The sequence below is a fragment of the Pholcus phalangioides genome, unplaced genomic scaffold (genome assembly GCF_987345545.1).
Source record: "Pholcus phalangioides strain wild (caught in Gottingen) unplaced genomic scaffold, Ppha-v1.0 ptg000024l_1, whole genome shotgun sequence".
Lineage (NCBI taxonomy): Eukaryota > Metazoa > Arthropoda > Arachnida > Araneae > Pholcidae > Pholcus > Pholcus phalangioides.
In genome coordinates this window covers 23,023,713-23,046,584 of record NW_028301616.1, presented here as the reverse complement: position 1 = coordinate 23,046,584, position 22,872 = coordinate 23,023,713, and the positions used below count along the sequence as shown (strand labels likewise).

At 37.1% G+C, this 22,872-nt stretch overlaps 1 protein-coding gene across 2 annotated transcripts; it reads right to left on the bottom strand.

Annotated features, from left to right (window-relative positions):
- Positions 1 to 1,511: 1,511 nt before the first annotated feature.
- Adar (Adenosine deaminase acting on RNA) lies at positions 1,512 to 11,093 on the bottom strand. Of its 2 annotated transcripts, none has more exons than XM_089250786.1 (3): positions 10,902 to 11,093; positions 5,341 to 5,396; positions 1,512 to 3,724 (listed from the first exon to the last, which is right to left on the bottom strand). In XM_089250786.1, exon 3 carries the CDS (start codon positions 3,702 to 3,704, stop codon positions 1,722 to 1,724), a length of 1,983 nt encoding a protein of 660 aa, XP_089106912.1. In that variant the 5' UTR covers positions 3,705 to 3,724; positions 5,341 to 5,396; positions 10,902 to 11,093; the 3' UTR covers positions 1,512 to 1,721. The 2 variants fall into 2 exon arrangements, with proteins under 2 accessions (XP_089106912.1, XP_089106913.1); XM_089250787.1 differs by lacking the exon at positions 10,902 to 11,093 and adding an exon at positions 5,629 to 5,718.
- Positions 11,094 to 22,872: the final 11,779 nt, after the last annotated feature.

The window sequence follows — 22,872 nt, the reverse complement described above, 5'->3', positions numbered from 1 at the left end:
AGGGAATGTTAAGGGACAATTAGGGATTTTTTGTGATTTTTCGTAAAAATTCGGGAGATTTCAGAACTTTTCAGGAGGGCGAGAGATGAAGCTAAAATTCGGGATACTTGGCAGCTATCAGTGGCGTCGGAGCCGGGGGTGCTCGAGCACCCACGGAAGTTTGTAGAACGGCTCCGAGCACCCACAGAATTGATTCAAAAATCGAAATTTCCTACATGAATCTCAAGACGGGCACCCACAGGTTCGAAACACTTCCGACGCCCCTGGCAATTATGCAAATAAAATTACATTTTACTTCGAAAGTTGAAATTGCATTCTTTTTGCATTAATTATTACAACAGATTTACATTGTAAAAAATATTTTGAGATGATAAATATGAAACAAAAGCAATGGAAAAGGAATGCTCCATAGTCCTTCCAACTCTTCATTCGCGCCGCCATCTTTATTGACATCTTGAACACTGGACAACCTGGGTCATCAGATCACTCAAACAGAAGACAAGCTAGATTTTTGTCATCGCAAATTGATGGATGTCTTGATAACTGACCAGTACAATACATTCATTTGAAATTAATAACATGCTATCAACATAAGAATTTACCTACTAAGATGAACGAAATAAAAATTTACATATTCAAATAAATGTGGAAAAAGTTTGAATGATGAAGTAAATATAACATGAATAACAAATGCAAAAGAAATCAATTGCCAAAAGAATGTGACCAAGAATAACCGAATGAGTAAGTGATAGGCTAATATATAAAACATAGAATATTAAATTCTTCACGTAAAATTATTGGGCTCCCCCCATTAATAGTCACCCTGTTTTAGGATCAAATAATAATTAAGTTCTATTTCAGAGGCTTTTCAAGAGAAACACCTCCCATTTTTATGAATGAACTTTTTGTCCCAAAAGCACCTGCTAAAGAGTTTTACTGTATATCCAAAGGACTAGAACTTACAAAAAAAAATAACACAGCCAAGGAACAACAAATCGTTTTCCCCAAAGATATCATTCCCATTAACTTCCACTGGAATTCTTATACGTTCGATATCTTTCTCAGGTAAGCATTCTAGGGCTGAATCCAGATTAACTGCATAGGGCCATGTCGAAAAGAAGAAAAATCAGTTTGAAGGACTGGCTCGGCACAGAAGGAAAAAAAAAATATATATAAGCAGATTTCTTAGATGCAGAGACACTTGGTGGACCCTGTTCATCTCAGTGTTTCACAATGCTGTGCAAATTGCAATCAAAATTACTTGTGCTGAGCCTCTCCTTCAAACCAGTTTTGTGAAGTTCTACATGGCAACATGTTCAGTGTGGACTGAGCTTAACACAAACAGGAAGAAAATCCTTGTCAATGAAAACCGCAAAATAAACAATTTTCTTTCCCAAACTCACTCAGAGAATCCATGAATCAAGGAAAGTTTACAAGTATTTCTTGACAAGAATTTCCTCCTTCATGCCAAATAATGTATCAAATCGAGAAATGAAAAAACTTCAAACATATAAATTTCGTCATGATTACTTTTATTCATAGTATTATATGTGTTGATTTTTCGATAATCTGAATAGTAACCGAATGGAATATGCTTGATAAAAAATAATAATGAAAGATTTTTTTCAAGCACAGGGCAATTTAATAAGCAACAAATAGTTTTTCCCTTATATTTTTGCTTACCAGATGAAATAAGGAAATCGTTATCCCTCTAAAGGTTTTTATAACCAGACTTCGAAATCATCTTGTTCCATTGGCTTCTTCACCCACTGTCCAAGGTTAGCTTCCTGGAAAGCTTTGAAGATGGCTTCTTTCGCATTTCTGTACTCGGCTACCGATTTCTTCATTTCTGCGTATGACAGGGATTTTGGTACAGGTTGATCTTTTGGGCCCAAACACTTGTACAGGTTAGCGAACCTCGCAAAGAATGACATTTTCGCAAGTCTTGATACTTGACCCGACTCTTGCTTGCCCGTTTTTGCAGTCACGACTTCTGGTTTTTCCATGCCCTTGGTCCAGCTCACACTGAAACTCGGGGATTTTGCCAGTTGCCGCACTTCCAGACTAGATATAACACTCATTTTTGGAAGATTGAAGCAATATGGAGATGGCAGATCTTTGAGATGATCCTTGATGCGGCCACACATGGCACGATACATATGCTCAGAATGGAAAAGCCTGCCCAAGATGATGCTGTGTAAGTATATAGGCTCCATGAAATGGCTCAAAAGACAGCCCTGTATGCCAAGAATATTCCAAGAGAGAACTTTGTCGGAACAAGACATTGTCAAGTATCGCTGCTGTCCCTGGATAATGCCATCCCATGTCTGAATTCCCTGGCCTTCCTTGACAGGTATAGTTCCCTCACCAGACTCTATTTTCGTACGAAGAAGTCCTCGAGCCTTACGGTTAGGATGTAGATCAACGACGTCTGTATATTCATCTTGATGCACAGAGAAGATTCTCGCATCGCCACATGGAGATGTACTAATGAAGAGATGAAATTTGATATTGGGTTTTGCAACAAATTTGCCATTGGGAGACTTCTCAAGAACTGATTCATCTCCTTTTCCTTGCGCATGCAATTCCAGCTGAGAATAGAAGTAATCTCTCACGCAGCGGCGACTGATCACTTCAGCATGACAATCATTCAGAGCGGTGCCGCTCATGCTCATGTACTCTCCGTTCAAATGTTTTGTACCAGTTCCTATGCCTATAACATGTACATCTTGCATGTCCTCGTCAGTAGTCATGACAATACCAGCGAGTACTTTCCACTTGGCAAAATCCAGATTTGTAGACATAATGTTATTAAATGTATCATTCACTGCTTTTGCAATCTTGTCTGCTGTATTTTGAGGGAAACTAAAAAGTTTCCTGTCCATACTGGATCCTGGCGGAAACGTCAAAGAGTGGAAATTAACATTGTACCGTTTCGAAAGAGCGGAGCGTGCTGCAGATGCTCTTGCAGCTTTCTTATTGGGACCCACACCCTCATAGACTTCTCCATCAATAGTAACGCTCATAACAAACCTCTGGCTGGGTGCAAATGGATTTTCTCTGACAAAATCGTAATTCAAACCTGGCTGAAGTTCATTCAATAACATGATGGGATTGTGTTGATCGGCCTCATTAAGGACTTTTGACAATTTCTTTGCTAATTTCGTTCGAGCTTGCATGCTTCCATCCTGGACAGTAGGAGTTCCACTTTCAATTTGACCAATTTTCTCAAAGCTTCTGTAATCTGGAACTTGGTTCTCAATGTTGTCTGCAGTGAAATCGGCGAGAGACAGCTGAGGTTTACCCAGTGATGCAATAACTTCTGGCATATCTCGAAATTGTACGAATGATTTAAGTGCAGCTTCTGCTGCAGCATGTTTAGCTAATTGCTTAGATCCACCTTGACCAAAGAATTTCTGACCATTGACGGTCACAGATACCACAAAGATTGGTTCGTGAGAAGGTCCATCTTGGGACTCAACATCATAAGTCAGACCTGGTCTCAATTCATTCAACTGCATGAGAGCATTTTTGGGCTCATTTGATTTAGGACCCTTCTTCTTTTTCCGAGGTGGTCCACCATCAGTTTTTGCCCTCTTGCCAGTAGAATTATCCACTTCCATGGTACCATCTTGTGTGGTGTCACTACCATTGGATGCTGGCATCAATTCTTCTTCTTTTTCTTCAACTTTTACCGATTCCATTTACAGCGTAGTTACTCCGTCTAATTAAAATACAGAGGGGGAGAAATTCAAATGAAATTAGACAAAGAGCAACATTTGAATTAAATAACATTGTCAAAATGCATCAAGATTGCATTTAACCTGATATGATTTCTGTTGTTCTACATGCTAAAGAACTTGCACAGCGATGCTGATTACAGAACAGCAAAATAATTATTGCAGACAATGTTAACCATTAATCTTATATAAATTTTGGCAATTCAGTTGCTTGATTAAATTATAATGTTAAGTTTGTGGGCCAATATTTTAAGGTCATTACGGTGTTCACATCGTTCTGCTGAAGTAAATAACACCCAATAGGGCCACAAGATATACAATAATTATAATAATATACAAACAGCAATAATCTATATACAGTCAAACTTCGCTATCTCGAAACTGTAGGGACCAAAAAAAAATTTCAAGATAAGAGTTTGAGAAATAATTTTTTTCAGTAAGAAAGGAAAAATATGCCAAAAAATGGTGAAAAATACCATACTATATTTTACTACATACTAATGAAATTATTGGTTAAGTTACAAATCAATGTTCAATTACACTATATGCAAATACACTAAATTTAGTTTGATTTTTTTTGTTCAATTCAATTTTATTTACAGACCTTATTTAAAATAATCTGCAAGTTTGATTCATATATTTTTTTTTTCATTGAGCCTTCACAATTTCATCCATACGAGGAGCAGCTGCAAATATTTTGGGGCTATTTATTCGGGCTCTATTTGCTACATAAAAATGACAGCATTTTTACAGCATTTCTCACTGTTACTTTTTTTAAATTCATCTGGAGTATTTTCTGCTGTATTTTCGTCATCCGAGTCGGCCATACATTGAGCAATAATTTCGGTATCAGTCAAGGTGCTGTAAGTTTGCAGTGAACTGTCCATTTCCACAAAATCAGAAAATGAAATTTCTAGCTTTAAGTGTTTTTAGTAATGCCCCAATGTTCTGAAATTTCATCTTCAAAATTTTCCTGAGATTCATTGAATTTCGAGTGAGCCACCAGATCGGACCTGATTCATCACTGAGATAACTGGTGAAGTGAATAAAGCTTATAACTGGTGAATTTAATAACTGGTGAACTTTAATAAAGCAATTTTGAATTGTCTGTTGGCTGACTTTTGCCATGCTGAACGAGCCATTCACATGGCATCCAACCCCTGCCAATCATAGTATCCACCCACGATTGACGAGACCCATCAACACAATGAGCTGTTTTACTAAATAATCCTTTCTTATGTTTCTTTTTTACCTCCGGAAAAACACCAGATTTGCCCAAAAGAAAAGGAAATTCAGTGTTCTATTTTTACTATGATTGGGCTAAGCTGTCGAGTTTTTCAAAAATCACTTCAAGACAGAGAGGTGAAAATGCATTGATTTAGTACAATAAATGCAAGGATTTTATTATTTTTAGAGATATGGAGGTTTTCGAGAAAGAGAGGTTTGACTATTTAGGAATTGACCACAATTTTGAGTGGTTCTGACATGAAGTTTAATAAAACATCAACTGGTTTATCAAAAATATTGTACAGTATTGCTATTGATTGTTGCCAATGCCATTAAAAGGAACACAAAAGAAGATTCCAAATAATCTGCTTACCTGTTATTCTGCGATCAAAAGGCTTCAAGTTTTACTTTCACTACGAGCTCATCAACCTGATAAAAAGAATATATTTCTTTTAAACATTATCTCAATACATTGAAGCATGAAGATAGAACAAAATAGTATATAGGCTTTTTCTTACACAAACAACAAAGAAAAACACTCAGAAAATATCGGTACCACTCCTTTTGGTTTGATGTTATGACATACAAATGTTACCACTTGATAGAATCAGCCGTTTATTATGATTATTTCTTGAAAACAAATAAATTTAGTTTAATGTACCTTGTTGCAGTTTATAACATAACTGTCAAGTAATTTCAGAAAATGAGAATTAGGGAGATCTTTTTACAGGATCCCAACGCCATACAAAATCTATAAACAGACAAATATTTATTAGCGATTTTTATTATTATGTGACAAATATATTTTTATAAATAGCAAGGGTTTTTCATCAATTAAAATGAAATTGTGGGGGGGGGGGGGGGGTGGGTGGGTTCTTTCTCTTTGGAAAAACATGATAGAGAAAACAGAGAAAAACATGAGCTAGCCATCACAGATTAGAGCAAAGTCACCAATTATTGCCAAACAGGATTTTACAAAAAAAATTAGCTGTCATTATCACACTCAAATCAGAATCATGCCAACAAAACTCACCATTAGGTGGTCATGGCAAGTGTGAAGTATCAGATGCACAACAAACTTGACTTGGCAGTCATTTGGCTTTTTGGCAACCCAGATCAATGGAATTATGGTGCATTTAATTTGTGAAAAGATTTTATTTTTTTAAATATATGATCTTCATTTAATAAATTTATAAAGTTAAAGTAAATAATAAAGTTTTCATTTTTCACTGCTGAAGTGCTACGTTGATGATTTTTGCTGACTTATATAGAATGTTTCATGATCATTTGGAAAAAAGTCACCAAAATTCTAACTTGTGCCGTAAGTAACTTTGACCCAGGTCATTTCATCTATTTGACTACTACTACTTAACTGTACACGCACCACTTACGCAGTGGCGTGACTAGCCATTCCTGTGCAAGAATTTGCATTTAGGCCCCATCTGAGGACCCCTGTGCAGGTGCACCTGTCTAGTTACTGCACTGCTTGTACACATTCCTCTATGGAATTTCCAATAATTTGGTACACACCGGAATGTGTGTGTAAGTGTAGTGAACCTAGAATGAAGTTTGTTTCTGTGTAATGCTTGCTATGTGTAGTGCTTCCATCTGCCACCAATTTTTCTATGTGTGAAGTGCAACGAGTAAATAATTGTACTGTTGTAGCCCTGCCATCTATGTGACTACAGCAATTTGATAAATTTTGTCTTTACTCACCAAGAAGAAATATTTTTTTGTGATTTGGTACAGTGGAAACAATTTTATTTGCTGTGTCATTATTCAAGGGGAAAAAACACATGCAACTGACTTTTTCTATGTTTATTCTTTGTATATCAGTGATAGAGCAATATTGTTCCAGAAAACCGAACAATTTTAACTTACCAATGCAAAAACTACATGTATATGGGAGATAATCAAAGCCACAGGGAAGAGAACATAACTCAAATTATTCAGCACTTTTGCAGGAAATAAGGTATGTTTAGGTAATTTTGCTGAATAATCTTAATGAAATACCATGAATAATAAAATTTGTGATTAAATATGCATATTTAACCACAAAATATGCATAAAAATGAACATCCTGCTCGTTTCATGCGTAAATCTTATCCCACTCCTTTTTTCCCCTTTGGTGATTTCTTTTTTTCACCTGTTGGCGCTTTTTTCCCCTAGGAGTATGCTAATTTAAATCGGCTTGATTTAAATCACAAAATTTAAATTGTTTTTTCTTTACATAAATTCAATGATATCGAGGTGAATGTAACCTGGTGTGGTTTTCATGTTACTGATAGAAAACAGTAAACAGAGTACTGACAGAAACAGTGAACCACTGAATCGTAGTCAATTTTGGTAACTGGTTTTAAAACTTAATGTAAATTACACATACACTCCTACTTTGGATAGTTGATTGGATAGGGAGCGGGTGGAACTTAACATGCACTCAGCACTCCTCGTGGTGAGTTTTAGGTTGTTTTGTTCGGACAAAACAGGTGAGGAGCGGCACAACGAAACTCTCAAAAGTTTGGCCAATTCCCATTTTTTGGACACATTGCGCGACCGGTGAACATTGAAATATTAACGATGTTTTAATTTATTTTATGTTATTGAACCATACATTACAAACTATATATAGCGTGTCGATAGTGGATTTTTAAGTAATATTAAAGAATTTAAGAAGAATGTTAAATTTTGTCAATTTCTATGAACTTCAAGTACGATGAGCGAACAAAAGATATATAAAATTTTTAAGTTGTGTTTCTTATTAAAGGAGGCAACTTTTCCGCACTATAGCGATTTAAAAATGAAAAAAATTTTTTTTCCTACCCACTCTACACATCATGAAAAGTAGAGCTCCCTTACGGCAAGTTAGACAAAAGAATGCTCGAAAAATGGGGATTGATTTTAATCCTTGAATGCAATTTGTACAAGGTATTTAATCGGGACGTTGATCAAGTGTTTGCGAGCACAAAATCGGGTGCTAGGGTAGAGCACTATTGGTGTTCACAAGCAATAAGTTGAAGGTACCTGCCCTAGGGATGTTCCACTTTTTGATGAAAAAAATAGTTTTTTTTATTCTTATAGGCAGAAATCTGATTCTTATAACAAATTTTTTTTTTCTTGTGTTAAAACAGCAAACAAGCTTATACGCGGTGGCTAGTGTAATAATACTTTTGCATACAGCGTGCGTTTGAACTAATCCAGTCTGTTATCATTTTTTCTTTGTTTATGCTGTATTGTACATACCGTTTTACTTCCCACAATTGTAGCGATATTTTTCCTTTGCAAAAGCATGACATCGTGCAAGCTATCATGCTGATTAACATTTACTTATCTCAAATCAAATCACTGCCAGCAAAGAAATCGCCATCCGCCCAGAAACAGGTCACCTCGCCAATTTCGGATAATGAAAGGCTGATTGACGCAGGCTGTTTAGTGAATTTTGGCATTCCGCCAAAAGTTAAATATTTTTTGTGATTTGATGCAATGATGAAAATTTACATTAAATTTGTGATTTTGGGGATAAAAAAAAAAAAGCAAAGGCTGTTTTTCCAGGTAAATTTTTCAGAAATATTCTTTCACCAAAAATAGATTTTTTACAATCATGGTCGAAATTTGGGAGAAATAAGAATTTTTCTGGAGTTCGAGAGATGGAGTAGAAATTTGGAAGACTTGGCAGCAATGCTAGCCTATATTCACAAGTTATTTTTGATTGTTATCGTATGCCTGAATTGCCCTTTCATTTTGGCGATGTTTTTCTAAAACACCCTGTATAATTGTATTCAAGGGACACTAGAAATGTATCGTTATAAAGGAGCTGTTATATAAAGGGAATATATTAACCAATGAAACTCATTGAATAGGATTTTCACTGTAACATGGCATAACTAACATATTGATTGTCAAATTATGTTGGGGAGTAGATACGGTCTCAAACAATATCATAGATTCCCCGATATCATCCAATCTCTCCGTTAAAAAGTGTCACCACAGAGAGCAACAGGCCTACAACCGTACAATTATTCAATCATTACACTTAACTCATAGTTAGAAAACTTGATAGCAGATGGCAGCACTACACATATATCACAAGCATTCCACAGAAACAAACTTCACGTGAGGTTCACTACACATACACACAAATTTTAACATATACCAATTTGTTAGAAGTTCCGCGGAGGAATATGGACGAGGTGCATGTCTGGTTCAGTGGCCCATCAATTTATACACACACTTTTCGATAGCGGTACAAATGCAGTATAATACATTTCATTTCATTCCGTGCACCGCCCAGGCTCTATCGACCATTGTCAATTTTAGCCATTGCCCGGATGAGGGGCTGGGCGATGTCGGGTGCTTTATTATGCACATAAAATACATGAACATTGAATATAAAAACACATTAAAAAAAAAAAAAGTATATACAGATTTAAATATTTCTATTATACAATATACAATTTATTCCGATGAGCTCTTCTGATGTCCTTTCCAGCTTTATTGAGCCCGAGCCCCCTGTTCCTCTCTGTGACCAAGCGCCAGGTCCTGAACCATGTTTTCCCTCATTGGCTTGTTGGCTCGGGTGAGCCCTCCGCCGTGTCCAGGCCAGGTCCTGGACCATGTCTTCCCTCGTTGGCTAGTGTGAGCCCCTCGTGTCACATTGGTCCGACCAGGTGCCAGGTCCTTCAGCATGAGGGGAGGGGGTTGTTCGATTATTCAAAAGCTCCTCAGCTTTTGGTTGGGTGCTTCACAGTTTAAACACTGATCATTGGGACTTTGTCCAATTCGCCAAAACGTTGCCATAACTTCTATCTCCCTTCTAGAATCATCCATTTCAGGTGGCACTAGTAGCATGGGCAATTCAAACGGCTAACACAGCGTTTCCTCCTTTCGCGTAATATTTGAAATAACGTCATTTTGTTTTCCAACGCATTGTTGTATCGTCACTAGGATATTATCTTGATTATACAGCATACTTGTCAGGTTGCATTTTTCCAATATATTTCTTATTTTCTTGTAACTTCAGCCCTTTTTTTTATCATGCCTTCCATTTTAAATCTCGTAAATATAATTATTTCGTTTACTATTACGTATTTTGAGGATAATTTTATGTATTTATGCTCTGATCGGTTTATTATTTCAAAGAGAGTCTGGGTTTTATATTTATATACTGAGAATATTTGTTTTTATTATTATTGCTGGTTTCCGCTTTTGCAATGTTTTCTATGCTGGTGATTTTTTTTTTCCAGGGTCCGCAGTTAGCTCCGACAGACCAGACGCGACCCAGGCTCTGTCCCTCCCGAGATAAAAGCCTTTTACCCGTGTGGATTGAGTCCTGCTGGGGAGTCCTTAGTTAGCTGGCATCGAAAAAAAAAAAGCGTCACAGCGATCTGGATTATACTGCATCTGTTCCTGGGTGCTTGCCCAGGCTGACCAAGAGCATTCAGTTGCGGCCCTGGGCTAGGGCCACCTCATGTCTTGTGTTGATGGATTATACGAATTTTGAGCCCCCTCGACTTTTTCCGTGGAGGAGGGACAAAGAACACACTCAATATACATTCATATATATATATATTTATTTACCTTTATCTATTTCTATTGTATTTTTTCAAACCCTGGGGAGGGCAATCGCACCCCTCCTGCGCCCCCCGATCCAGCGTTCAGGCTCTCTTGCCCGCCCCCCCTAGTTGCGGCCCTGGGCAAAGAAATTATGTGACCTCTCATTGAGGTCAACGTTGTTTGGGTAGAGAATGTATATGAACATTATATTTTGAGAACCCCATGATTTCCCCCCTCCCCCCGATTTCTTCATGGGCAAATGGGAAATCGGGTCCGGCATATATACTATTGCCCAGCCATGTTTGTAGAGGCTTCAAAATGCCTTCAATGAATAATGGAAAAGCAATGCAATTGTTTAAAATTTCAATCACTTTGTAAATTTACCGTTAATCGTAGAGCGGGGTCGTGTTTCTCGCTGTCCGTATATCAGGAATTCGCCGGAATAACAATTAATAAAGAACGCTATTGATCCGCTGGAGGATGGATGCATACATACATACATACGCTAGCGGTACATAATTTTAGCGCAGTCGCGACGAAATGGTTTTCGTGCCGTCGCCATTTTGAAATAAATCTACGGACTTCCCTTGATGGCACGGATAAGGTGATGGACGAAGTTACCACAGACAACAACAGAATACAGTATCTGATGATTCTTCTACTCGTAAGAGAAGTGACTATACGTCCATACGTCCCGTATTTCCCGCGACATTCCCGGTTTTCTCCCTTTTTTTGGCCGTCCCGACTTTTTGGCAAAAGTTTCCCGGTTTTCCCCGTTTTTTACATGACGCCTACTTGGATTTTCATTCTTTATTGAAGTCAAAGATTGAAATTATTTTTCAACTCATACATTATATTATGTTTATCAAGAACTATAAATAAGACCATTAATCTATCACATATTTGTCTTGGTGAAAGTTTTATTTCGAGAAATTCATTTCAATCCACTGCAATTCGCAGTAATGCTTTGTTTCCCGCCATTGCGATTTTGCGTAATTTCAGCAATATTTCGCAACTTTGTTCACCTTTGGCGTCGTTCCTTGCAATAATTGGCAATATCCCGTATTTGAAATCATAAATTCCCGTATTTCTCTAGAGGAAATTTGGTCAGCCTATTTGTAAGAGAAACGTTGAAAAGTTACTATATCGGTAAGGTGACTATACGTCCCGTATTTCCTGGGACAGTCCCGGTATTTTCTGTTTTTTTGGCCGTCCCGACTTTTTCGCAAAAGTGTCCCGATTTTTCCCGTATTTCACACGAAGCCTACTTGAATTTTTATTCTTTATTGAAGTCAAAGATTGAAATTATTTTTCAACTCATAAATTATTTTATGATAATTACAACTATATATGGGAATATTAATCTCCCACATTTGCCTTGGTAAACGGTTTTTTTTTCGTGGAATACATTTTAATCCACTGCAATTTGCATTTCCCGCCATTGTGATTTTTCCATTATTTCAACAATATTTGGCAACTTTGTTTGGTTTTAGCGTCATTTTTGGCGATAATTGGCAATGTCCCGTATTTTCCCGTAATTGTAATCCCTATGTCCCGTATTTCTCTCGAGGAAATATGGTCAGTCTATATATCGGGAATTTCAAGTTTCTTCTAGGTTTTTCAACAAAAAAGAGAAGCCAATAATGTTTTTTCAACCTTGAGTCTTGCTACAGTAACGTTGCCATAATCAAACATCATGATTTTTTTCAAAGCTTGGACAAAATGTTGATAGATGGCAGCAAGCCTCGGTATTCATCAGATTATTCTGACCATATTTTCTCGGAGGAAAAAAATACGGAAAATTGGGATCTGGAAAAGAGAAATTATGAAAACCATCGAGCTTATATTACTCGTATTAATATATAGTTCGATGATACAAATATAATCAAGGGCGTAGCGAGGGTTGGGGGACTTGGAGGGGTCTGACCCCCGACATGTGAAAAAATGACCGAAAAAAAGGAAAAAGTTGTCAACCCCCGAAAATGAAAGTGCCCCCCCTAGACAGAAATTTCTGGCTATGCCCCTGAATATAATAATATTTGATGTGATATGAAATATAATTTTAGTGCAATCACGACGAATTGGTTTTCGTGCCATCGCCATACGAAATATATCTACGGACTTCTCTTGATGACAAGGATGAGGTGATGAACAAAGTAAACGCAGACGATAACAAAATCCAGCATCTGATTATTTATTTATTTCATTTAAAGAAATCACTGAATTCACTGAATTGAGTCTTTTTGAGGTATTTTACCAAAAAAAATCGATCTTAATTTTTACCCTGGTAACGCTGCCATCTATCCATATAATCAAATAACACAAACTTTTTGAAACTTTGAGCTTGAGTTACTAGATGGCAGCAACACACACTCTTACTAAGATTTTATTGACCATATTTTTTCTGAAAAATACGGGTAATTCGAATTTCTAGCATTTCACCTAATAAGAGTTAAAGTAATTTCAAAAACCGGACAAAAGTTACCTTTTTTTGTTAAAGAAGTGAAGACTCTTAAAATAACACTGGAAACTAGGACGTCTAGTGCCCTGTGAAAAATAAACTATATTAATGTCACACCGGAACCCCTGCTACCTATGGACCCCATATTCTGCCGCAAGGCCCTAGGTTTGGACCAGCAGCAGGTTCGAACTTCTGGCCACCACAGTGATGGTCTGAGCTGAAGTCGGTTTTCCAAGTTCGAATTGTGAATGCGAGCCGGTCGCTCATACTAAAAAGTTCCTCTGCAGAGAGCAGGCAGACCTTCAACATGATACTTATATGACATGAAAAATTCAAGCATTTACCATCTTCACTTCGAAATATGGAAGAGAGATGGCAACGGGAGCAAGAATACGAAACAAGCAAAACTCTGACAGCATAAAACGTTAAGGTTACGCGCACATTATCATACTCAACACACATTCCTGCATGTATTGATTCGAAATTCTATTAGAAATCCCTCAGAGGAATGTGTATGAGGTGCATGTAAGGCCAAGTAGCAAGTAGTATCAGGACCATAAGCCGAAGTGGCTGGAGAAAAATATCTCTACTGTTGTGGTAGGGGAAGGGTGGGCATAATGGCCACTGGCTATTTCCACCCCGTAAGGTGCTGCCACAAAGCTCCAAACGCCTTAACTGCTCTGCTAGTCCACCATCATTGTTATTTGAAAGTTGGAAGATGGTCAGACCATTTGTTTGGAAATAATTCAACATTTTCTTGTTTTTCACTGTGCTGATGTAAGATAAGCGTGTTTCATTAATGTTTTTAACTGAATACAAGCTCCTAAATACATGCGATTAGCATTCACCCCTTGAAATTTAAGCTATAAATATATATGTCGAAGTAAGAGTTTGTGGGCTAATCGTTTATGCTGTGGAGTCGCATTTATATAATGGCGCCGAAGAGGGTGACACCACACACACGCATGCACACACACACAGCAAAATCTCGATAACTAGAACCTGGACTTGATAACAGAACAAAAAGACTCCCAGTTTCGAAATTTATTTTAATCGTAGAAGATTTAATCAAATTATTTTAATCATAGAGAGATTAAATTTAATCATTAATAAAAATAGTTTTCGCACTTAAGGGGAGACGTCAAGTTGACTCCCTCACATCTGTCGAAAGAGGTGTTCTCCCTACTTTTGCAGTTTGTATGTCAGCGAGGAGAATTTTTATCCCTCCTTTCGTCATATTTCCTAGGCAGCGGATGAAAGAAGAACTTAAAGGTGGTGCTCCACCTGGGACAGATTTCGTTTGTCAAAGTTCAGGGTGGATGCAAATTGACATATATTCCCCCAGTGGTTTGATCCCTTCTTGAAATATGCCAAACCATCGAAAGAAGACCCAGTATTACTAATACTTGATGGACACGCTAAGCACACGAAGAACCTCCCCTTCATTGAAAAAGCTAGGAATAATCATACCACTGTAGTTTTTCTTCCAACTCATTGCTGTCACAAGCTGTAGCCCCTGGATGTATCTTTCATGAACCCATTCAACATTTATTATGTTCAAGCAATTGAGTGATTCTTGCAAAATCTACCAGCTGAAGATCATGAGGTGTCGCAGGCCCGAATCAAGAGAGAACTCCTTTTGTTCAGACGGATTGCGGATCTGCAGACCATCAACCCAACGCTGCACTTCCTGTACTTTCCAGTGACGACAACGCAGCGTTCACTGTAGGTTCTGGAGATTCCAACAATACAACAATTTCTACGCATCTCGAGAGACTCATCAAGGCCCAGTACCTCATCTGATGTAAGCCCACTCATCAAGCCCCGTATCTCATCTGTTGTAAGCCCTCATGATATGGTTCCAATCCCTAAAGCAAACATTGCCAAACGAAAAAATAAGCGAAAAAAGAGATCAGCTGCAGTTTTGACTTCAAGCCCTTATAAAAATGATCTCATAATAGCGGAAAAGGAAATCCAAAGTGGTTAAGGGTGCTTTCTTTGAGGACTCTGATGAGTGACGTCACTGATGCTGATTGCCTCCTCTGTGGACACAATTTTTCAAGTCCAAACAAAATGAAAGATTCATCAGATGCTCAAACTGTCTACATTGAGCACACGAGGCCTGTGCCGGTTGCGAGGAAGAAGACAATGAGTTCATCTGTGATTTTTGTAAATAAATTAATAAAAATACAATAGCTAGCAAAATGCGAAATAATTTTAAAATGAACTGAGCAATTTCAGTTATAAAATGAGTTCAAAATGTACTAAAAAGTTTCACAACCTTTCTATTGAATGATAATATTGCTTTCATGAGAGAGAATACACATTCAAATTCTTTAAAATGGAATCAAACAATTATTTTTTTATATCGGGCAAATTGGTATATATGGCCAAGTGGCCATTTTGCCCTACCCAGTCGGGCAAAATGGCCACTTGGTAGGGGTTGCGGGAAAATATTTTTTCCAACAAAACTAACCGAAATAAAGTCAAAATAGTATTTTTTGCATGAACCTAAATATCTAAACTATCTTATACAAAACTTTCATTTGTTTTTTTCAACATTTACTTATCGAAAAAAACTATTTTTCCTTAGCGTGGCAATTATGCCCACCCTTCCCCAACCTATTTTTGTTGTTATTAGAGAAAAAAAAAATCTCTATCCACAGATGCGGGACCTATTTTTGTCCGTTTCTGACAACGTTCTTTTGGTAAACAAAACTTTTTTTTGCGTTTTCAATTTTGCAATTCAGATTTGGTACCTCTCTCAGAACGGCATATCGTGTGGCTGCACGGGTCACCAAAAGGGCTAGGATTTTTGGTCGACCCCCAGGCCAGTTGTCATGGACCCTTCTATAGTGAATTTATAGTGTGAAAAATAAAAAAAATGGTAAGAATCGTCTAGCGCCCCCAGGCTGGAACCCTGTCAGACCGATTTTTATGGGCCCCCATGGTGCTACCATGTAAAACAGTGTTTCCAAAACTTATTCAGCCCATCGCCCCCTTTTCAAAGATAACATTTCTCATCGCCCCCCCCCCCCGGAAGTGATGTTAAAAATCAGCACAAAAAAATTGGAAGATGCAGTGACGAATTTTTGATTTTTCTCCATCAATATGTTTTCTTCCAACAGGGTAGTATAAAAAGAGTTAAAAATTCAAAAATAATTACAGTAAAGTTTCAAAAGATTACAGTAAACTTCATTACAAAAGATTACAGTAAACTTCATTACAAAACATGACAGTAAACTTCATTACAAAACATGACAGTAAACTTCATTACAAAACATGACAGTAAACTTCATTACAGTAAACTTCATTACAAAACATGACAGTAAACTTCATTACAGTAAACTTCATTACAAAACATGACAGTAAACTTCATTACAGTAAACTTCATTACAAAACATGACAGTAAACTTCATTACAGTAAACTTCATTACAAAACATGACAGTAAACTTCATTACAGTAAACTTCATTACAAAACATGACAGTAAACTTCATTACAGTAAACTTCATTACAAAACATGACAGTAAACTTCATTACAAAACATGACAGTAAACTTCATTACAGTAAACTTCATTACAAAACATGACAGTAAACTTCATTACAGTAAACTTCATTACAGTAAACTTCATTACAAAACATCACAGTAAACTTCATTACAAAACATCACAGTAAACTTCATTACAAAACATTACAGTAAACTTCATTACAGTAAACTTCATTACAAAACATTAAAAAAAAATTAAATTTGTGAATTATGAAACTATAATTCACAAAACAGATGCACATATTTACATTGATTGCAGTCAGAGTAATATTCGCATCATACTTGAAAAATATCTAATAATAATAAAATTTAGACACAACTACCATTGTGTGTCGCTTAGTTTTAATAAAAATAATTTTATTATTAATAGATATTTGCTAAGTGTGTGGTGACTGTCGCTTAGCTTTACTAATTCAGCATTCTGAAATCCTCACAATTGAATATCTGTAGGTGATTTATATTTTTTAGACTGCATTAGATTTGAGACTGCATTGAAACGTCTCGAACCAGAAAAATTTTGAGCTACAATTAGAACCTATCAATAACGTACACTCACGAGACCGAAAATTTTCTCCGCTAACGAGGAGTGTCCGTTAATGGATAGTAAAATAATTAGTTGCATATCCGGAATTCCGTTGACGTAATTCAAAAAAGTGTTCGGTAACCGGAGGTGTGTGCACTAACGGTGAGTGTCCGTTATGTGGGAGATTCCACTGTATATCCCATTAATTCCAGGTACAGTATTTGCCTTTGCGACCGGAACAATTAATAGCCATCTTCAAATTTGAACTTCAGGCTTTTTTTAATGCTATTTCTGTCAATTTTTCTTGTAAATGTGATAATTGTTATTGTTGGAGATTTAAAAAGAAAATGCATTGAAAGTTGTTATTTCTTTCATTCAGAGTACAGATTATTTATTTCATTACAGATGGTAAACAAGGGCGTAGCGAGGGGGGAGGGGACTTGGGGGTCTGGTCCCCCCGAAATGTGAGAAAATGACCAGAAAAAAAGGGAAAAAGATGGCCAAATCTATTGTTCTATCACTTTGGTCCCCCCCCCCCGAACGAAATTTCTGGCTACGCCCCTGATTGTAAGGATCTCTTCGGAATGATCACGTTATATAAAAAATGAATATTCTTTTAATCGGTCTTATAGTCAACGGCACCTCACACATTCCTGGAACAATTTTTACTAGATTTAGCATGTGTTACCTACTCCTAAATCGCATATCCAGAAGTTTCATTTTACAAGAAATTATTCCCACCAACGCATGTTGGACTTAGGTGTTCTATTTTGACATGGAGTATAGAGTAGGGTGTTGAGATGAGTTGAAATCCGGTGAATTTATTATTAGGTAATGTCCAATTAGAATTAGTGTTGTTGTAACGCACTAGATACGCAATTGTGTTCACACTCCCTGAACCATGGGTCGGCAACCAAATTTACTTGGCAATCTGCTGCTTTATGACTTTTTTCCCGTATCAGTAGGGTGACCATACGTACCATATTTCCCGGGACATTCCCGCTTTTTTCTGTTTTTTTGGCTGTCCCGACTTTTTAGCGAAAGTGTCCCGGTATTTCCCGTTTTTTACACTAAGCTTACTTGAATTTTTATTCTTTAGTGAAGTCAAAGGATGAAGTTATTTTCCCACTCATAAATTACATCAGTGTTTCTTAACCTTTTTCAGCTCATGGCCCCCCTATGGATCACATTTTTTTCTCGTGGCCCCCCTGTCCTATCTAGGGGCCCCCTCTACCCTCATTCAAGAGTGAGATACTTTCTATTTTTTTTATTATGAATGAAATTTTAATATAAATCAGGTCAGTCTATAGAATCCTGGCTAGACACGGATTTAAATGATGGATTACATTTCTCCCAGGAGTCAAATTATATGGTAAAAAAGGGTCTGTGTAAAATAAGAGACGATCCAACGAACATGATTTAACACATTAACCGTTGCTCTGGCGGCCCTCCATACTTAGCTGGTACTAGATCTGGTACTATGATTTAAGTAATAGCTTTATAGCTCTTAAGTAACAGATTACATATGAAAATCATTAGTACCAGATTACATATGAAAATCATTAGTACCAGATTACATATGAAAATCATTAGTACCAGATTACATATGAAAATCATTAGTACCAGATTACATATGAAAATCATTAGTACCAGATCCCACATAGTGCAGTCCCCCTCCCTCCATTATAGACATGAAGACCTGGATCATGCCCACATAGACCCAAGGGTTAAGATGCCTCTGGTTCTATGGACGGATCTGATGAATTCTGAAAGTAGTAATATTTTTCAACCATGTTTCACTTTTGAAGCTTTTTTCTCTTCACAGCTCTCTATGATTCCCTTCACCACCTGTCTTCTGATTTTCTCCCGTGGGCCCCCCCTAGAATATCCCAGGACCGCAAGGGGGCCACATGGCCCCAGGTTGAGAACAACTGAATTACATGATAATTACGATTATAAATAATAATGTTAATCTGTCACATTTGTCTTGGTGAACGATTCATTTCGTGGAATTCATTTAAATCCACTGCAAGTTTCAGTAATGCTTTATTTGATTTTTTTCCTTAATTTCTTCAATATTTGGCAACTTTGTTTACTTTTGGCGTCATTTTTTGGCGATAATTGGCGATGTCCAGTATTTTCCCGTATTTGGAATTTCAATTTCTCGTATTTCTTTCGAGAAAATATAGTCAGCCTTCTTATCAGAGATCTATCCCGATGGGACACGAGTCCCAACTATTTTTTTTGTTTGTCGTTTTTTTTTTCTTTCTTAATCACTATAATACTGCCAAAAGATTATTTCATTTTTGGACTGTCGATTGGATTTTTAACAATCTTGTACGTTTGCAATTAAATACGTTTACAACTAAGAATAGTAATGATCTTTCCCCCTGGTAAATCAAAGAAGGAATAAACGATAAAGGCAAACAAGAAGGAAAAAGCCACGAATTCCTAAAGCGGAACGCTATAGGTGTCGTCTTCAAAGGGTACGGAAAAAATACGTCACTTCAAGTCAGACGCCGTGGTGTGTGTTCTACAATAAAGTTTTGTGAGAGAAAAAAAATCAAAATTCAATCGTTAAAATAAATTACTTTTTGAAATTATCAATCGAGCCGCTAGTGAGACATTCGTTGTTATTTTAAGTAAATTTTGAAATGAATTTGACGCGAATATTTTTCATTATATTACTTTATTTTCTGTTATGATATTTCGGATGTGAACGGTATCACAGGAGAAAATGAAGTTTCGCCAAGCAATGTAACAAAATAATAAACAAATAAAACAAGAACACATCTGATATTTTATTTTGTTAATTTCCTATGGGGTCATTCAAGTATTACGTAAGCAAATTTTTAGCCATTTATGACCCCCTCCCCCCCACTTGTCAGCAAAATTTCGTCATCAGCTCTGCCCCTCTGAATCCTAACTCATATTTTCATAAAGGGTGGTTGATGACGTAAGCATTATCCAAACCCCCCTTCCCCCCTTGTCATCAAAAGTCAGTAAATCGGAACCCCCCCCCCCCCCCCATCGATGATGACGTAATACTTGAACGGCTCCTATCCAAAACATTATCCAGCCAGGCATTATTCAGGAGATAGCCAAAATATTTGGACCCAAGTCAGAGAGACACGAATTTCTTTCTTGTCCAGGACCTCCTCGTGTATAGGTCGAACTCCGGTTATCTGTCATTTATCTTTCAAAGCACCAGTGCTACTGCAATATTATTTAGGTCCGAATTAAAAAAAAAATGTAATTTTGCATAATTTCAAACGTGCAGGACTCTCACTTCTTCCTTGATTAAAACTGGCAAGCATCATCGGGGGGACGGGGGGGGGGGGAAAGAAGAATCATTTCAATTGATTATTTTCTTTTATATATTTAAATTCCGAATGAATGTCATTAAATATTTACCATTGTTTTATGAACACATCAGAAATCTCGTTAGATTGCAACGAATTTCCACTTTCAGCTCAAACATTGAAAAAACAATTTAGATGAAACCACACTAATTAAATTTAAAAAACAATTGAAAAATTCTTTGAGAGAGATATGATTGATAATATAATTATATCATTTTGAGTAATGCTATTAATATATACTATAATACTTAATAATGAGACAGTTTCCAATTGAGTTGAATCAATCCCTGAACATGCATCATTTTCTTTCAAGGAAAAACACTACATAAGTCACTCTGTATAGAATTTTCAATTAAAAAAAAAACAAAATATTTACTAAACCGACGCCATCGCGAGAAGAAATTGCAATCATACGATGCTGAAGGAATGTGTATCCCCATATCCATGTATTCCTCGGAATATTAGGAGGAGAAATGATGCTTATTTTCAGAGATAGTATCAAAATCTTATACTTATATTGTCGTAATCAGTGCGGGTACGTTCTTGATAAGAATGAAGAGATAGTACCGCTGAAGTGTCTTACCGCCAAGGTGTCGGGCAATATAAAAGGATTTATATTGCCTGATATTAATATTAATATTGCTGATATTAATATTGATATTGCTGATATTAATATTGATATTGCTGATATTAATATTGATATTGCTGATATTAATATTGATATTGCCTGATATTGATATTAAAACATCAAAATTTTGAAAAAAGAAGAAAAAAACCATTATTGTACTTACGGTTTGGATTCAACAAACACATCATCTTCCGCATTACATTCATTTCTTTTCGGACACCATCGAAATTACAAATACAAACACAAAGGCCACAACAGGTAAATTGCCCAACGAGGTGGCTGAAATTTATCTGTATGTTTAAACCATCCGTTGTGTCAAAAGCACTTTCGATATGAAACTTTTTAACACAAAAATTCAATATTACTCGTCTGGGTAATTGATATTTTGCCACTTTCACACAGATGTTATCCTTAGGTTTGAGTAATTCACAAACGTGAATGAACTCATAAAAAAAAATTCCATTATGGCCAAGTAGCGGGGGGGGGGGGACTTGGGGGTCTGCCCCCCCTCCGAAATGTGAGAAAATAACCAAAAAAGGGAAAAAGAGGGCCAAATCTATTGTTTCTATCACTTTGGTCCCTTCCGAATGTGTGAAATTTCTGGGTACGCCCCTGATTACGGCAGTTTCCCTCCAAGTGAGCGTCATGGCTCCTAGGGGCATCACCAACCGCTATCAGTAGCATCGCGGCAAGCTGTTGACCATTGATGTTTCCATCTGTGGATAAGCGGTTCTTTTATGAATGCACAATAGCTACTATGCTACTTTCCCTGAAAGCCGCAGATAATAACAATTACTAGGAGCCTAGAGTTAGGCCCAGACCCCACTGCGTCGCGGTAGACGCGACAGCATTCGAGGGGGGAATCGAAAATATGTAGGTTTATACTGTACGCGCACCAATACGCCACCTCCGCCGACAGGCGACGAGTTTTCTGTCGCGAAAATTTATATTTTCTTCGCGGCGAAAGCCATTAACAGATGAAACTTAGTTTTTTTTGCCCATAGGCACAGATATTTACGAAGGCTCCCTTGGAAAAAGGGTCCAAGTTTTCAAAAACTTACTTTTTCCTCTCGTCCTCCCATCGCCTCCTTACATCCCCTCGTAGCCACCCAATCGTGTCTGCAGCTGGTTTCGCCCCCTGAAGAGTCCCATCGCCCACTTTAGGAAACACTGATCTAAAAAATCATAAATTTCATACCGTAGTGGGGGTGTCTGCGACAAAATATCCAATTACGTATGGGTGATGGTTATAAAATATTGAGCACAACAAAAATAACTGTTGGAATTCTCTGGATTACAACTGGTATTACGCGCGTAAAATGTAGATTGATATTATACAGTATTTCCGTGCGGGAAACTGAATTTGAAACCAACATCTAATTTTACTTGAAGAATTAGAAGAACTAGTTTTTTTGTTTGATTTGATAGACGCAAGGCCGTAGCGAGGGTGGGGGGGATTCCGGTAATCTCCCGAAATGTTGGGAAATGGCTGATATATAGGGAACTAACATGCTTAAGTCTATTATTGTATCTCTTTCTCCCCTCCCGAAATGAAAGAGTCCCCCTCCGAAATAAATTTCTGGCTACTGCCCTAGATAGATGTGGCAGTAGGGTTCTATCGCAACACTGTTTCTCGCAGGTATAATTATGGTCACGAGATTCTGAAACTTAAAAATGAGGACGCATGCGCCATTTCTATATGTTTGCAACAGAAGACACCACCGCACCAACCAAAAAAACAAGTTTTCCAACCGAAATAATACCACTTTATAACTAATATGCATACAGTATTTTTTTGGCGGGTGCTTTTTTTAACGGAGGGTAGAAATGAA

Coding starts and splice junctions, on each gene's coding strand:
- Adar (XM_089250786.1), bottom strand. CDS start 3,704: ATGGAATCGGTAAAAGTTGAAGAAAAAGAAGAAGAATTGATGCCAGCA.